Consider the following 19281-nt stretch of genomic DNA (forward strand, 5'->3'; position numbering starts at 1 on the left):
CTACCAAGTTTTTCATGTATCTTGAACCCTGCAGAGTTGGTCCCTAAACTTCCTCCATAATACTTCCATCCATGAACATCTGTTTCCAATTTATTCTCACTAGCTCCTGTCTCATCCCTTCATAATTAGCCCTTCCCCGGTTAAGAACTTTCCCAGTTTGACTGTATCCTTTTCCATAGCAATGTTGAAGCTAAGGGAATTATGGTCCCTCTCACCAAAATGCTCCCCCTCCGAGAGGTCAGCCACCTGACCAGGTTAATTTCCCAGAGCCAGATCGACTTCTCCTCTTCTCTGCTGGTTGTCCACATTAGTGTGTCAGGAATCCTTCATGGACACACCTGACAAATTCAGACTCCTCTTTCCCTCTTGCAATTAGTAGGTGCCAGTTAATATTAGGGAAGTTGAAATCACCCATAACTACAACCTCGTATTTCCCGCACCATTCCAAAATCTGCCTGCTTATCAGCTCGTCGGTGTCCCTACGGCTATTTGGGGGCCTATAGATTACTCCTAGCACAGTGATAGCTCCCTTCCTGTTTCTGACTTCCACCCACACTGACTTAGTAGACACTTTCTCTGCAGCGTCCTCCCTTTCTATAGTCATGGTAATATCCCTGACCAGTAATGGTACTACTCACATTTTCTACCTCTCATCCTATTTTTTTTAAACATCTAAACCGTCAGTATGTGCATCAGCCAATTTTGACCACCTTCGAGCCAAGTTTCATTAATGGCCACTACATGTTGTGTTGGGATACTCTCCAACAAAATTAAATTTGTTAAATGCTCAGCAGATTAGGATATGGATCAGATGTCATTCATTCCAAGACTTAGATTGTATGTATATGTATACTCTTCATTATTTCCAAAAACTCTTGTGTTTGCAAAAATCCTGTGGCCTTTACATGACGCCTTTGCAGCGCCAATGATCAGGGCCAGGGTTAGAATCCAGTGTTGGCTGTAAGGAGTTTGTACGTTCTCCCTGTGTCTGCATGGGTTTTCCCCGAGGGCTCTAGTTTTCTCCCACTGATTGAAACGTACCAGGGCGTAGGTTAATTGGGTGTAAAATGAGTGGCATGGACTTGTGGGCAGAAATGGCCTGTTATTGTGCTATATGCCTAAATTTTAATTTTAATTTGATTGTGTGTATTTTGAGTTTTTTTATTAGTATTTAATAGTTAGTTTGAAAGCAAAATTTCCAAAACTGAAAACCTAAATCCTGTATGTTGAGACCAAAACTGCTTTGCTTCCTTCTGGTGTAATCTTCTCAACATCCACAACCAAGGGACATTTCATTTGGGAGTTCTATTTTGACAAAATACAAAATGTACTGTATTTATTTGTGTACCAATTTTTCAGGTCAAATTTAAGGGAGCGATTTTTCAGGTCAAATTTAAGGGATCAATTTTTACATGGGTTATACTTATGACCACGGTTAGTACCTGTTTTGTTCAAGGTGTCAAGATCTCTGATGGCTGGTACCAACTGGTAATATCCTGTTTGAGGTGTCGGGGATAGGTGGGCAGCTGGCTTAGGAAAGAGTTTGTGGCTTGGACATTGGGAGCTCTGGTGGGCGAGTGGCCGGGGTGAGGATCCGCGGACAGGGCATTGGCACTCTTGCGGGCGGACAGGGTGAGATTTCGCAGTCGGCGCATCGCGAGCTCAGGTAGGCAGGCGGCTGGGGTGAAGATCACAGTTGGGGCATTAGGCACTGGATGGGCAGGTGGCTGAGGCGAGAGTTCGCAGTTGAGGTGTTGGAAGCTTGGGTGGGTGGCTGGCTGGCTGAGGTGAGGATTTGTGGTCAGGGTGTCTGGAGCTCAGATGGGCAGGCAGGTAGAGCCAAAAATAGGGGGATCATCATTTCCCCTGGTCATACGGAAAACACTTTTTTGGGGTCAACAATTGGGGTGGGGGGGTTCAGTGATTACATGGGATCGACTATTACCGACTATTATCATGTACGTCTTTTTAAAAGGTTATGCATTTGTTTTAAAACAAAGCTCTTAAAAAGTTGATAGAAATTTCATGCATTTTGTCACTAAGATGTTGGATTATTGATAAAACATTAGTTCTTCCCTTATGTTGTTTAAACACAAAAATCTGTTAAATAGTATTTTCAATTCAATGTTAATTTTGTCTGCCAAGGAAATTTGTGCATTGTATTTTCAATTGTTCACTACATATTTCAGAAAGAATAGTTACGTGTTGAAACTCTCTGGTCCAACACCATCGTTATCCAAAATCTGATGCCTTTGTTTTATAGAGCAAATTAACTTTTTTTTTTTACATTACGTTTTTTTTTGTATTACCAAAAATTGAGATGAAGAATTAAAAATTTACTCATGGCATTTTTGGGGTGATGGGGGTTGAGCAGGAATACAAAATATGAAGAATTGGACTAGTTAACAGAGGACAATATGCTGCAGGCTTCTAGTTCCGTGGGAGACAATTTAAGGGATGTGCAGAGTGAACATAGAAGCTTTGAGGTTAGGCATATATTTATGAGGGGTTTCTTGAAGCTATTTCTGTTGGCTAAGTACCGGTCAAGTTCCAAAAAATGCTGGATATGAGTTTCAACCTGTCACACAAATTTCCAGTGAGTGTAAGGTTTGATTATGGTGTTAATACTTTGGGTCAGAATCATGCTAAAATTATTTCTGAATCTTGATTTTTCTGGGTAGCTTTTCTAAGCAAATCTCAATTGTGTATATCAAATATTTCTTCTTTTATCTTTTTTTCGTGTGGCAATTAAGTCCTACAAGCATCCCAAAGAGAAGAAAAGAGACTCCGTGTTGAAAATGCAAAATTGAAGAAGGAAATTGAGGATTTAAAGCAGAATCTTATTGAAGCGGAGATCCGCAATGGAGGTAGAACTTTTGACACCAAGAAAGTTGCAACAAAAAGCTATGTGCAAAATGTTTAATAAAATGCCAAATACAACGTGATCCCTCCACCAGACCAGTCTTCTTCTCTCCACTTTGTACAGACTGCTCACTCTGGGACTCCCTCATCCATTCCCTCCTTCATCACTTCTCAGCTTTTTCTTTGCAGCTTTCCCACCTATTACCTCTTGCCTGTTGGACTATGCCTCCCTCTCTCCCTTCTCTCCACTCCTCCCCCAGCTTTCTATTCAGACACCTGCCTGTTTTTTGCTCATGCCTTGTCCAAAGCGTTAGTTACTTTTGTGTATTGCATTTTGTTGTTAAAGTCCATTTTATAAACTGAGCATATTAATAATTTTGTACTTCACTTGCAAATTTGCATGTTTTCTTGGAGTTTGCTTGGTTGTCTTTGAAAATGATGGTGGGAAACCACCTTAGTTGTTTTTTTTTCCCCTTCAGCAATCTGAATTTCTTCTTGCTGCAAGATTACATGTAGGTAGTGCTAGGGAATAAATTATGACCAGCTAAATGGAGAACAGAAATGGAAGCTAGAGAAGGTCTTTCAGCTCCTTGCACTCATTTTGCCATCCTATAAGATCAAATGTAGCAATTTGAAAAAAATTGGACAAGTGATTTTATCACATCTTTAATTTTTTTTTGGTCCAATCATTTTATTTAAATTTATTGGGAAATGCATAACTAGTCTACCTAATTCCGTCTACCATTTACCATTCTGATCTTTTAAAATGTTCATATCTGCTAAAATATTAATCCAGAAAAAATATCCATTCCAAAATTTGAGAATGTCAAAGATTATTTATTTTTACAATGTATTATTTTTTTCTTCAAAAAAAAAAATACTGCTTCCCAAGCCCTATTAAACTTCCTAAATTACACCATTTGGCGCATTGACCCATTACAATTGTTTCATTCCTTTAATTTCTAATTTAATGAAAGCAGTCATTGGATACTGCATTTGGTTTCTGACAGGTGTGGTACAGAGAGCATTCCTGGATTCCTTGACCTAATCACTGCAGCCTTTCAAGTCGAAAACAGAAATAGGAAGATCTGTCATATTTCATTGTTGATACATAGCCTGCTTTTTTTAAAATATCTGGACTAAAGATAAGAACGTCCATGAGGTCATATCCTGAACTATATTTGATACAGTGATCTCTATAATATTTTGAACAAAGACATTTTTTCTTTATTTGCCTCTGTACACCACAGTTTTAAATTTGTAATCAAACAATTTTCATGTAATTAAAGTGCACATTCCAGATTTTCTTCAAGATTATATTATAGGGTATATTATATTTTATATTAATATGTCTTTAAAAGAAATAGATTGTGGGGTTAGTGTAGGACACTTCACAAACAAACATATACTTGCAAAACACATCTCATTTAAAATGCAAGAGCTTAGCTGAAGCCAGTCATGCAGGCACCAATGGCTTTGCAAAAGACAATGTAACTGTTTTGGAAGGAAGTTTAAAAAAGCAGGTGCAAATAAACAGTCCAGGCTCAAAGTTCTGAGATATATATTAGAGAGAATTCAGTTGGAGAGTTCTGCAGTAGCTTTTGGAGGCTGCAACATGCCAAACTGGCAGGGGCTTGTTTAAACCCCATTTCGAAGATGTGTTGTGAGTTCTGAGTTCAGCCTGTTGAAAAACCCTTGTGGTCCTTACAAGAGGAAATGGCTGGCTAGAGTGTTTCTCCTGAAATAAAAGGAAAGAAGACATGATGGGGAAAGTTTATTTGGCAAGACATTGAAGTGCTGATTGGAGGGAATCAGTTTGTGTGTTCAATGAGCAGCGAGTCTCTCTTGGAAACCAGTGAGAACCTTCCTGAGTGGTAACCATTTACCTTTCATCATTAGAGCGTGGTGAAAATTCATAAATGTTAAATTCTGTACACAGTACAAGAATTGCCTGATACTGGTGAAATTGGAGGAGTGAGATTGGACTGCGAATCAAATAACTTTTTTTGAACTTGTACACATTGCATACACGTGTGCTTAGAATTAAAGGGGATTAAGTTAATAGTAATGTTAACATTTGATCTTGTTTTATGTTTAAAGAAAATTAAAATCAACTTTTGTTTAAGTAACCATTTATCTTGGTGAATTTCTATTGCTTCTGGGTTTTGGGGTCCTCTGGACTCGTAATAAATATTTATATACATTTTGGTTTAACCATGTCTAAATTACAGCACTTTTTATACATAGTCCCCTCATTTCAGGGCACCATAATGTTTTGGAAATAGCAAAGTTATGTATTTTAAAGTAGTCATGTTTAGTACCTTTTTGCATATCCCTTGCATACCATGACTGCTTGAAGTCTGTGATTCATAGACATGACCAGATGCTGAGTATCTTCTCTGGTGATGCTCTGCCAGACCTCTCTGCAGCCATCTTCAGTTCCTGCTTGTTCTGGGGGCTTGACCCCTTAAGTGTTCTCTTCATCATATGGAAGACATGCTTAGTTGGATTTGGATCTGGTGTCTGACTTGGCCATTCACGAATTTTCCAGTTTTTGGCTTTGAAAAATTCCTTTGTTGCTTTAGTGGTATGTTTGAGATCGATGTCTTGCTGTGCGATGAAGTGCTGTCCAATGAGTTTGAAGGTATTTTCTGAACTTGAACAGATATGTCAATACACCTCAGAATTCATTTTGCTACTGCCATCAGCAGTTACATCATCAATGAAGATAAGTGTGTCTGTACCTGTGGCAGCTATTCATACTCAGGCTATTTCACCCCCCCACCACTATGTCTCATAGACGAGATGGCATGCTTTGGATCTTGGGCAGTTCCTCTCCACCTCCACACTTTGCTCTTGCCATCACTCTGATACAGATTCATCTTGGTCTCCTCTGTCCACAAGACCTTGTTCAAGAAGCCTTGGCAAACTGTAATCTGGCCATCCTATTTCTGTGGCTAACTAGTGGTTGCATCTTGCAGTACTGCCCCTCTATTTTGTTCATGAAGTCTTCTGCAGACAGTTGTCATTGACACATCCACATCTACCTCCTGGAGTGTGTGTTTCTGATCTGTCACGAGCATTTGGGGATTTTTCTTCATTATGATGACAATTCTTCTGTCATCAGCAGTGGAGATCCTCCTTTGGAATACCAGTCCCTTTGCGATTACTGAGCTCACCGGTATGCTCTTTCTTCTTGATGATGTTCCAAACAGTTGTTTTGGTAATCCTAAGGTTTGTATGTTGTCTCTTACTGTTTTATTGTTTTTCAGACATCTAATGGTTCTTTGACTTTCAATGGCACAAGTCTGGACCTTGTGTTGAAAAATGACAACGACTGACTCCAAAAGTGATCAAAAGTTTAGAAGCAAACCCAGCTCTCTTTTACCTGCACTAATAAAACAATTAAATATACTTGCATTCTCACAAATGCCGTTAAGCTAAATGTCCCAAACATTATGGTGCCTTGAAATGGGGGAAACTATGTATAAAAAGTCCTGTTTCTACATGGTCAAGCCAAAATGTTTACAAATAATATAAAATCTGGAATGTGCACTTTCATCACATGTGAATTGTTTGAATACAAGTATAAAACTATGGAGCACCATAAACGGGGGGGGGGGGGGGGGGGGGGGGGGTGAAGTGTCATTGTCCCAAACATTTTGGAAGGCCCTGTATGAGAATGCATTCTCACATTTATTGGGGATGAATAAGAAAAATGTGTTTTGTAGATTCAAATATAGAAAATCTCAAAAATCATGTTGAAATTACTAAGCATCTCAAAACAAAACATACCATTTTTATAGCAAGACGACAGAGTAAGTGGAAGTGTAGATAATGCAAATACTTGCACCTGCAAACCAGTTTGGTGAGCTATTTTAAAAGGTTGATGAACAACATTGAAGTCTGTTGAATCAAAGATGATGTACTGATTTGGCTGGAGAATTGGATATTGGTCAGAAAGAGCAAGAACAAATGGATTATTTTCAGATTGGAAGGCTGTGACTAGTGGGGTTGCTCAGGGATCTGTGCTCGGTACTTGGCTTTTTGCAATTAATTTCACTGATTTGTCTGAGGGGACAAAACTATGTTTCAAAGTTTGCTGGATGATACTAATTTAAGCTCATTATGAGTTTGGTAGAGGAGCAGAATGTCTTCAGTAGATGTAGACATACAATAACATGGCAGATGAAGTTCTAGGCTTTGAGTAAAATAGAAATTGAGGGTATTTGTTTTGCAGCAATGTACTGTAGTACCTTTCCGATTATCCAAAAATCAGTTAACCAAAAAACTCGGTTATCTGAACTTCAGTGGCAAATTCACCCGATATGCTCATGTGGGGCTCTGATGAGCTGTTAGCACCATTTTGGTAATAACAGAGCTCTGAACCAGCCTGGAAGATGGATGCTGAATGGGTAGATACTGGCTCAGAAAAGCAGGTTGAAATCTAGAGCCATCAATGAATATCTGGATTGGCGGATCAGGCAGAAATTGGCCTCATTTCAGGTCACTACCTCCCCATTTTTTCATTTCTTCTTTATCCTCCACTGTACATGGTTCTCTGCTGTCACGGCATCATCAAAGGGAGCGACCTCCCAGGCAGGATTAATGATGGGCAGTGAGGAGATGTTAGGGATCGGCAACAGCAGCAGGAGTGGGAACCTCTGGCTCCCGGGCAGGATCTGTGACGATGATGGGGAGGTTTGGGGAACTTCGGTGGCCCATATAAGTATTCTGCTGATGCTACTTGGCTGCTTAAAGCTATTATTCAGTTATCTGAAAAATCTAGTTAACCAGAAACATACTGTATTAGACAATGAAAATTAAGCACAGCAATCTCCATTACACTGAAAATGCCTGATTGTGCTTGCTGGTTCGGGCTAACTATTTCATTGGTGAGTATCTTGTCAATATTTTGTTCCTTTGGATGTCTGCCCCAGATCTCCTTGATAACTTGGGTCTTTGCTACTCTAGATCTCTTAAATTCTTTGACCATTCTAATGTCATTCATTGCCCTCCATAGCAATTGTAACACCTATTAAATTTTGATTGAATTAGTATAAATATTGCAAAATTGTTGCATCTTCAATATTAGCTTAGAAAATGTACAAATCTCCAACCTTCCATATCCAGTTTGACTTGTCATCCAATTCTGTTAACTTCTTCTAAAATTAATAGAATGCTTTTATTAACATGTCACAACTTTTAACGGATGCAGAAATGTATTTCCTTGTTCAGTGCATAAAATATAGCTATGATATTTTTAGCTATTTTAAGTAGGTAATAAGAGACTATATTTTCAGTGACTCGCTGACATGGCTCCTGCACTATTACTAAAACATGTTATGAATTTAATTATAATAAAAGGACTTGATAGTACATAGAATAATTGTATCAATTACTTTAATTGGCCAGAAAGCAACAATTTTTTTTTAGAGTGGAATAGTGCAGTTAATGTAGATTTTTATTTAACCACTAATATCAAAATATTTTATTTCCAGTTAAACAAATTCCGTTTACGGCAATGGCTTCAGTTCAGTCCACGCCTTCAACGTATTTGTCTCCACAAACCGTAGTGGCTGCTGCAAATGCAAATGGGAAAACAATGGAAGGTAGTGAAAACAAGAAAAAGAATGATAAGTCGGAAAAGAAACTACCAGTAGATAAAAAAGGTATTTAAACAGACTATAATACAACCTGGAGGTGTACAGAAAATATTATGGTTGGATATTCTTAAAGGGTGAAGAGAAAATGTGTTAATGCCCACTGTTATTTCAGGTTTCCAGCATTTTATAGTCTTTGGTTTTGTGATGAAATCATTAAAAGCATTTGATCCATCAGGTTTGCGGTGTGGTGCAAACTAAAGTTACAGTCAGAAAGAAGAAAAAATATTTTCAGAAATGAGAGAATGCCAAAGAAAAACAAATAAGATAAGAAAATTAGAGAAAAAAATCACTCGTGGTAGTTTTTATACCTCATCCTCCCTTCACCAAATTGTTTTGTTGATAAACATAGGCAGCATTTCCAAGACTATTTCCAGTGACATTCCAATTCATTTGAATGGTTAATTTACTACTTTTGTCGATGTGATGATACGTTGTAATTTAAACAATAGAAACTCATCCTATCATTCGTCAGGTAAAATGTCATTGATTTCATCCCTTCATCATAATCCATAACTGTTGCTGTTATGAATTGTTGATCACAAATTCATCTTGGCAATAGCAAACTCAGGATCATTTGACATATCAGAACCACCCTGGCCTTTGATTGTATGCCTATTTTCAAATGCTTGCTCACCATTCTATCTTTATCTAAACTGAGATTTTCTCTGCTCTAATCACATTTTCACCGTTTCTTTCATTTTTTTTACTCCAGGGGTCAGGTAGGATCTTGTGTGTCACTTCCACTATTTGGCTAGTGGTTATCATGAGTCTGTAAAGATGTGATATTATTCAAAAAATTTTAAAAATGTTCTGAATATATTTTCACTCCTGGAAGATTCTTCCTTTGATTGAAGATTGTGTATTTTGTGCAGCACATCTCACTTTGGCCAAAAATGTCACATCTGCTTTTGAGGAATATGAATTCAATTTTACTCCAAAAATTCAAGATAATTGGGCAAGGATAATGCAGTTTTATGCTGTGGATAAAGGAGAACCACTGGATATTAGGGCATCCCTCTTAGGATGTCTTCTGGAAATCCTATCGAAAGTGTTTGACTTATTGTGGAGAATTAAAAGCTGCTGTAGGAGATAAGAGTGGGGAAAGTTGGTGGCTGGCTAACTAACGAGAGAGTGAGTAACCATTAATAGGGCTTTTTCGTATTAGCAAATTGTGTGCCATGCTCGGCAATGCAGATTCCTCAATTTGCATTTGGCATGGGTGAAGGTAGCAAAGGTATCATTAATATATTTGTTGATTTGGCCCCTATTTGATATGGAGGGGACAAAAGGAGGCTAAAAAAAAAATTATATGAATAAGTTGGGTGATTAGGCAGAGATCTGTCAAATGAAGTATAATGTGTGAAAGTGTAAATTTTGTCATGAAAAATTTTTAAAAAATGTGTTATCTAAATGATGCTGGAATGCAGCTGCTGAAGAATCTGGGTATCTGTGCATGGTTTACAAAAGTACCATAATTAAAGCTCACAACTATTTATTGTGGGAGCCTTGAATATTAGAATTGGAAGGTTATATTTCAGTTATGTAGAGTATTGGTAAAGTCTCATCTAAAATACGACATTTGCAGCTGATTTCCTTATTCAAAGAAGGATGCATTGGAAATAATTCAGAGATTTATCCAAATGATATCTTGAATGGAATAGTTATCACGTGAGAAAAGGTCGGACAGACTAAGTGTGGTAAAGGTTAGAAGTGAGAAGGGTCATGGCAAAGTGGATTTAGAGAGCATGTTTCTTGTGGGAGAGTAGAACTAGAAGGACGTTAAACAGGAAAGTCTGCAGACACTGTGATTGTACTTCAATGCACAAAAATGTTCAAGAAATTCAGCAGGTCCCGCCGTGTTCTTTATACCAAAGATGTATAATCAATGTTTTGGGCCTTGATGAAGGGCTTCGGCCTAAAATGTTGGTTATGTATCTTTGCTGTAAAGTATGCTGCAGGACTTGCTGAGTTTTTGTGCATTTAAAGAATAGAGGCAAATGTGTAGCTTTTGGGGCCATAAGTCTTTGGAGCTTTCATCCTAAATGAAAGAGTACAGCAATTCAAATTTTAAGTGGCAGACTCACATCATCCTGCTGATTGTCAAAAATTCCTATCTTTGTGGATATACTGAACATTTAATTGATGATTTGTGTCAATGTAATTGGGAACTTTTCAAGAAAAAAAATGTGCACAATTACTGCTAGTTTTGGGTGAAGCATGGGTACTCCCATTGTTTTAAGTCAGGTGGAGAGTGCACCAAGAATGGATCTGGTCTTTTGACTTTGTGTTTGAGTTATTTTGTGGAGAAATTCCTCTTGTTAATTACATCCCAATTAATGGCATTTTGGATGGAAAACTGGTCAACAATAATTGTAGAAACGAGTCTTGACACAGTGGTTCTCAGAGATTTTTAATGGGTTGTTTAAAATCTTCTTAACCCCCAAGGATTGTATCACTTCAGTGTTTTTCCCCAAATTCAGATAGAGAGCTCCACACATCTTTTTTTTGTTGTATAATGACACATTGACTTTCTATATGTATTGTGGTTGAAATATTGATCTCATTGCTTTTGTGTTTGTTAAATTTTATTAATAAAGCCATGCAGAATTATGCATAATTGTAACAGCGTGTTTAACTGTTAAACACAAAACCTAATGCTGACCTTCTGTATAAACTGTTACATTTTAGTTCTCTCGTTAGTTCATGGCCTGGTTACAGTTTTCTGAATGGTCTCAAACTATTTGTCAGCAAAGATTTTTTTCAATTAGAGCATTGGATATATCTTCAGAAGACCATTTTAAAATTGTTCCTTCAGTGTTTTGATTTCATGCTTTTTTGTTCTTGAAGGTTTAGTTCATTTTTCAAAAGGAATAATTTAGAAGTATTTGCCTTACATCATTCCAAATCCTGCAACATACAAAATGTTGTTAATAACAGCATTACAACAGTGGTTATGACCTAAAAATAGATATAATCCTATCATTTCAGTATGTAATCTATTGTTCTTTTTAGTTGTTTTACTGCAGAAGATACTGTGCATCTGTAAACACTTTTCAATAAAGTGCAAACTTATCTGTTCATTTAAAATATTTCCTATTAATATTCCAAAGCGAGATACACTTTTTGAAATTTTTGATATTTATTTTTTTATATTTGCAAAAGAAAAAAGAGAGAAGAAACAGACAATGGGAGGTGATGATTCCAAACCAATTGATGTTTCTCGTTTGGATCTCCGCGTTGGGTGTATTATCTCTGCTAAAAAACATCCTGATGCTGACTCACTTTATGTGGAAGAGATTGATATTGGAGAAGGAAATCCAAGAACTGTTGTCAGTGGACTGGTGAGACATGTGTCCATTGAGGAGGTATGCCTGGTTACTAACGAAAATATAAGAAAAAGAAGTTGAAACTGGGAACAATGGCTGTAGTAACATGGTGTTATGTTATTGGACTAGAAATCAGAGATTGAAATGTTAATTGAGATAAATAAATCAGATATGGCAAGTGGGCAATTTAAGTAAATCTAGATTTTTTTTCTTGAAAACCTATCATTGGTAATGGTAACAAGGGAATTTACTGCCCTTTCGTGGTCTAGCCGGTGCATTTCAGACCTTGGAGAATATAGATAACTCTCAACTTCCCTGGAAAGGCACTAATTAAAACTAGGAACAATTAATAAAGGGCAATAATTATCAGCCTAGTCAATGATCCTGTACCCAACATTAATTATTAGTTAGGAATTAAAACAAGATCACAGAGAGTATTTGATAAAAGAGTGCCCGATTTTTATTATTTTGCCATGCTTAAAAAAAGGCTCGATTGGTGAATAAATGCAAAATAATAAATGTATGGAATATTGTTATGCCCACCTGATTTTATTTAACTCTTATCATTTCTCTTGATCCTACTATAAACACCAGAAGAGAATTGGTTAACAGAAGAAGAAAACAGTTATATTCTGCTTAACCCCTTCAATCTCATCTAACTTTTGTGGTCCAGTGAAAGTGTTTTCTTTTTCCTTTGTCACTTTGGCCTACTTTTATTTATCACTGGCATCCATTTTTGCCCTTATACAAAAGTAAAAATGTCTAAAGTAGTCTTTGTTTTCCTAATGTTTATCACTTTTGGCTTCATGGGTTTTGTCTTCCAATTAATTAATATTAAGCATTTTTCAAGTTCAATTTTATTATCATCTGACTGCACCTAAACAACCAGATCATTATACACACACACACACACACACACACACACACACACACACACACACACACATAGCACATAATAATCATGTTTATCCATAAAGATATAATTTACAAATTATTTTAATTTGATTAATCATCTGCAAAACTTTGTATTAAAATTATAACTGTTGCTTCAAAATATTAAACAGATTGAGGAATGAGCTGGAGCTGATGCTCTTTTTTTGCTAATTATCCATACTTATTCCTTTTAAGCATTGAGCATAAACTCTGCCATTGATTTGCACCATTGCAGACCTGATGATACTGCTGAGATAAATTGAGCATTTTAATGTGTTATCTGTAACCAATTGTTACATCTGTCAAATGAGAAGAGAGAGCCTCTTAAAATTATCATCAGGTTTCTGGTAATGATCTGAACATTTAAAAATAGAAACGTAGCCTGCTCTTTGGGATTCCAACACAAGAAATTCTCTTCAGACAACCCAGTAGTTGCCTTACATATTTTTTATTTCAACAATCTTCAGTATACTGTGTCCTGCTGTTTGACTTTTCAGGTGGGTGGTGGATGGCACCATCAGTTATCATGGGTGGCATGGTTAGAATAGTGGATGGCATAATGCTATTAAGGCCCCAGCAACACAGGTTTGAATCTGCCACAGTTTGTAAGGAGTTTGTATGTTCCCCCTGTGACCAATGTGGGTTTTCTCCAGGTGCTCTGGTTTCCTCCCACCCTTTAAAATATATGGGGTTGGTAGGTTAATTGGTTGTAATTGGGCTCTTCTGGTGTCGTGGGCTGGAAGGGCCTTGTGGTGTATGGTTAAAAACTTAAAAATCATGTCAAACACAACCCAAAATCTCAAAATTTGATGTTCTGCCATGATCATTGTTTTAAACACTGATCTAGGAGTTCCACATATCTGTGCCCATCTGCTAACCAGCAATACATCTGCTAATGCTATTATAAGCATGATTTATGTGCCATTGTTAGTTGTTTCTGCCATTTATTATTTTCTGTGCTACCATGTGCATGTATATCTGACTACCACTTTGTTTAAAGCTATGCCAGGAAAATTAAGAGTGTTGGAGCATTCACAGTGGTAAATAAGAGGACTTTTTTTTCCCCCTTAGTTTGGAACTTTTCAAATAGAATGCATTAAACTTGAAAACAAACAAGCATTTTTGTTTTAAATATAAGGGATTAATATAATTCATTAGTAATTAATAAGTAAGATCTAATAAGAATGAAGGACGGGACAAAATATCAAGTCAAGTTTATTGTCATATGATTGTACAAGGCATGGTTGGCGTGGCATTAGCGCAACACCGTTACAGCAGTAGTGATCAGGACAGTGGGGGGGGGGGGCGTGGCAAGATGGCGTAGAGTCTAGACGTGTAATCTCGACCTCTCTGGCCAGACTTTTAAATACCCGTTTTTTAACTCTTTGTTTTCAAGTTTAAACTTTTTAAATTTTAGTTTAAAGTATCAAGGAATTATTATGGCCACTAATGGTAAAAAGATTAAACCTCAAGAGCTGAAGAAGTTACATTTTCGAAGTGCTGAAGATTTGGGGCCTAGATGACTTGATACAGCCCAGGCTTAATCTCTTCAGTGTCTAAACCTCAAAGACTGCCTGTGGGAGCTGGAAAAAAAAATGTCCATTACTCACCAAGTGAATGATGGCGCTGGAATTGCCCGTTTTCTGGAAGAAGGTGCGTGTTCCCAAGAAGTGGATTCCGATTTGGAAAGCCTTTCGATTTCAACGGAGGGAGCATGCAGGAAGACGACTCCATGTGTTGGAAATGCATCAGGAAGCACTTCAATCTGAAGAAATCGCTTATCTTCGTGATTTCATGAAAAAACAATGAGATGCGGGTCGGGGGGGGGGGGGGGGAGACCAGCGGCGACCCCCTGAGGAAGTCGGGGTGCCGTTGCTGGGAGTCCAGACCTACAGTAAAACTTTTAAAATGCCTTCTGTTGAGTTGCAGCAGGAGCTGCAGTTACCTTGTTCTGCCACTACGTCAGAGAGAGCAGGGCTGAGGTTTTCTGACCGACAGTGTATGCAATTAAATGCAGTTATTCAACCTCTAATGAATGAGATGGTTCAAATTAATGCTAGTATAAGTTCAGTATTAAATACAGTTAAAGCACTTGTGGATGCATCTTATGAAGATAGACTGCTTTTTTGGACTGTAAACAACAAGTGACTTCTAATACAGAAAAAGTGTTGAAGGTTGAAAAATCAGTCATGGAATTGGGAGAACGTGAGAAGGAGCTAGAGAGGAAAATAGACTTCTTGGAGAATCAAAGCAGAAGGAATAATGTGAAAATTGTTGGTTTGCCAGAAGGACAAGATCCTCTTCGTTTCTTTAAAGACTGGATCCCGCAAGTATTAGGGCAAGAATTTTTTTCTGGGGGATTGGCACTGGAAAGAGTCCATAGAGCTTTAAGAAAAACGCCCTTAGCTGGTCAACTACCGAGACCGGTAATAATTTGATGTTTGAGTTATTTAGACAGAGAAGCAATACTTCGACTAGCAGTGCAAAATGCGAGACAATGACAAACTCCATTATTGATTCAGAATAGCAGAGTTTTATTTATCCTGATTTGAGTCAAGAGGTCATTCAACGTCGACGTCAATTTAATCCAGTTAAAGAAGTTTTGTGGCGTAAAGGTTATAAGTCTACTTTTCGCTACCCTGCAGTGTTGAAGGTGTTTTATGGAGACTATCAATTTTGGTTTTTTGAAAATGATCGTGAAGCAATGATTTTTGCTGATTAATTGCCAGATATAAGAGGACAAAGATGTAGTCCACCATTATCTCCTAAAGAAAAATTTGGTTGTTCTGGAAATGGAAGAAATGGCAGAAATAGGAAAAACGGGAATGGAAAGAGTCCAACTCCTTCTGAAATGGGATCTTCGAGATTGGAATCTTCTGGATGAAAAGAAGAATTTTCTTTTTCTTACTCTTTTTTGTTATTATGATATTTTGATATTATTGATTGTTTGGCTGGGGAGGGAGAGATTTGCTCTAAGTTCTTGACTAGTCATCAGCCATTGGTGGGTGACCCACACCCAATTTTTGCTTAGGGGATTACTACCTTTTGGTAGCTTTTTTTTTGGGGGGGGAGATTTTCTTTTTTATTCTTTATTTTTTTTTATTTTCATTTTAGTTAATTTTTAATTTGTGATTTTTTTTTCTATTTGAGGGCCTATATACATTGATTTGAGTTTTTATATAAAGTTAGTATTGATTTTTAGTAATAATAGTAAATATGTCAAAGTTGAGGTTTGCTACTTTTAATGTTCGAGGATTAAATAGTACGATTAAGCGTAAGCAAGTCTTGGCGTATATTAAGAAAATGAAAATTGATATTGCTTTTTTACAAGAAACACATTTGAATGTGAAGGAAAGCATGAAATTAAAGAGGGACTGGGTTGGGCATGTATATTCTTCCTCATTTAATTCTAGGGCTAAAGATGTAGCAATTTTGATACATAAAAATTTATCTTTGAATTACAATAAATGGACGAAAAGGCAGGATGTATTCTTAAATTGAATTGTAAGATTTTTAGTGAATTTTGGACTACTTAATATTTATGCCCCAAATGCAGATGATGAAATATTTATTTCAGATGCATGTTTATGTTTGGGTCAGGCTAATGATAATATTTTAGTTGGTGGTGATTTTAATTGTGTTTTGGAACCTTTATTAGATAAATCTCCGAAGAAAGTTAAGAAATCCAAGATGGCAATTCAGGTTCAAGCATTGATGAAAGATCTTAATTTAGTAGATATTTGGAGACGTCTTATTAGCGAAAAGATTGGCTAAATTTTTACATAAGTTGCCTTATATTGATCAAACAGGTTTTTATAAAGAATAGATATGCTTCAGATAACATTTTGCACATGATTAGTTTAATTAATAAATTTAAAAAATCTTCAGATCACCCGATTGTGATATCCCTAGATGCAGAAAAAGCATTTGATAGAGTTGAATGGAATTTTTTTTTAAGTTTTGGAGAAATTTAAGTTTGGTCCTTTTTTTATTGGTTGGATTAGGGCTCTATATAGTAAACCAGTAGCTAGAGTTTTGACGAATGGTTTGATTTCAGAATCCTTTAAGTTAACTCGATCAACTCATCAAGGATGTCCTTTATCACCAGCTTTGTTTACGTTAGTGATTGAACCTTTAACACAGCTGATAAGACAAAATACACAGATACAAGGTATGAAAGTTTTAGAGGAGGAGTATAAAATTAATTTATTTGCTGATGACGTATTGGTGTATTTAACAAATCTAGCTCAGTCACTTTTGCACTTGAAGGAGTGTTTAATACAATATGGATGTCTTTCTGGATATAAGGTTAATTGGGAAAAAAGTGAAATATTACCGGTAAGTGAAGGAGATTATTCAGTTTATAAGAATATTATTAATTTGAAATGGACTGATTGAATTAAATATTTGGGTATAATTTTGAATGTTAATTATCAATCTTTATATAAATTAAATTATGTTCCATTAATGAAAAAAATTAAAACTGATTTCATTAAATGGAAAGATTTACCTATTAATTTAATGGGTAGAATAAATACAATTAAGATGAATATCTTTCCGCGTATACAATATTTGTTTCAATCTATTCCGTATTTACTTGATAATATTTTTTTTGAGATTTGAATAAAATGGTTAGGGAGTTTTTATGGAGAGGTAAATTTTCAAGAATAGCTTTGAATAAATTAACTTGGAAATATGAATTACGTTTACGTTTACCACATTTTCAAAATTATTTATGAAGCATCCCAACTTAAATTTATTGGTTCATTGATGGATTTGGTACGGCTTCCTAGTTGGGCTAAAATTGAGATGGCAAGTATTTCTGAATTTGAAATACATCAATTTTTGTTTAGATGGAATATAAATTTGTTACAACAATATAATGTGCCTATACTAAAACATTTAATGAAGTTATGGATAAAAAAAATAAAATAACAGGCTCTAGGGGTAAATTATCTGCTTTGACTCTGTTGTTTAATAATCAACTTAATTCTTTTTCATTACATAATCAAAGTTTATTGCATTGGAGATTTAAAGGTGTGAAAAATTTGGGAAATTGTTTTAAAGAGGGTATATTTTTATCTTTTAATCAGATGAGGGAAGGTTTTGGTATTGATAAGAACTCTTTCTTTATTATCAAATTCGATCTTTGGTAAAATGTAGGTTTGGTAGAGATATGATTTTACCTGAAGTGACTAAATTTGAGACTTTTCTTATGAAGGTACCAGAGAAGGGTTATATTTCATCTATGTATCAAATATTACAGGAGGGTATGGATAAAAAGGGTTAGGATAGATCTAAAAGTAAATGGGAAGCGGATACTGGTTTTATTTTTTCCGAAGATGATTAGTTAGATATTTGTTATGATACTGTAACTAGATTGATAAATGCACATTATGCAATGATTAACTACAATTTTTTACATCAATTATATTTAACACCTGAAAAATTTAAAAAGTATGGTTTTCATGAATCAGATTTGTGTTTTAGATATGGTGATACGGTTGGAACTTTTTTTCATGCTGTTTGGTCATCTTTTTAGAAGAAAATTCAATCGTTTTTAGAATATCTGTATAAGATTAAAATAGTTTTAGATCCAACAATATTTTTATTGGGTAGTTTGCAACCTCTGATAGGCTTGGGATTAGATAAGTTTCAGCTTGCTTTTGTATATTTAGCTTTATCCATAGCGAAAAAATATATTGCTAGTACGTGGAAAGATATAAATATGATTGATATTAATAGATGGCATAATTAGATGAAATATTGTTTTGCATGATGATTATAATTTTTTTATTAATAAGTGGTTGTTATATTCAGAATATTTACATTTCAATTTATATTGATTAGATCTTAATATGTATATTTAATTTTTTTTAATATTTCTTTTTTCTGTCTTTATGGCTCTCCTTAGGAGAGTTGGCTGAAGGGGGGGTTCCTTTCTTTTTTTTTGTATATATAAAAAAGTTCATATTTATGGTTAATTGTTGCACATGTCATATATTTGTTTTTTGAACGAATAAATTAAAGTTTAAAAAAAAAAGAACAGTGGGTTCAAAGCCTATGCTGTCTGTAAGGGGTTTGTATCTTCACCCCAGGTCTGCGTGGGTTTTCCCCAGGTGCTCTGGTTTCCTCCCCATTGTAGTTTAATTGGGATGAAATGGCCTGTTAGCGTGCTGTATGTCTAACATGTTATTATAATATCATAATTTTGATGCGTAATGAGTATACAGAGGTAGCATAATGAAATTCAATCATGTTTATGTTTAGAAAAAGTTACATATAATTTGCAAAATAATTGTTCTTTTTTTTGAAAAAATTTGGACTCCACACTTGAAATGTATGAATTTAGATGTGAAGAAATTTTTTTTTTTATTCTTGTTTGAATTGTTGAAATGATGTATTGCAATCTAACCCACTCTTCGTTTGTTTTAATACTTTTTTTGTGTTTGTTAAGCTCCAGAGGGGGGGAGGGATAGTAAAAGGTGGGATAG

General features: G+C 35.9%; 1 protein-coding gene across 4 annotated transcripts in view; it reads left to right on the top strand.

Moving 5' to 3' along the window:
* The window catches only part of aimp1a (aminoacyl tRNA synthetase complex interacting multifunctional protein 1a), a 75751-nt gene that overhangs the window by 46342 nt on the left and 10128 nt on the right, over window positions 1-19281 (top strand). For all 4 annotated transcript variants that reach the window (XM_069925753.1, XM_069925756.1, XM_069925755.1 and 1 more), the window contains exons 3-5: window positions 2754-2867; window positions 8364-8534; window positions 11691-11893. In XM_069925753.1, the coding sequence (XP_069781854.1) occupies window positions 2754-2867; window positions 8364-8534; window positions 11691-11893 (488 nt within the window). The remainder of the gene's footprint in view (window positions 1-2753; window positions 2868-8363; window positions 8535-11690; window positions 11894-19281) is intronic.

Source organism: Narcine bancroftii, chromosome 3, assembly GCF_036971445.1.
Source record: "Narcine bancroftii isolate sNarBan1 chromosome 3, sNarBan1.hap1, whole genome shotgun sequence".
NCBI classification, from domain to species: Eukaryota; Metazoa; Chordata; class Chondrichthyes; order Torpediniformes; family Narcinidae; genus Narcine; species Narcine bancroftii.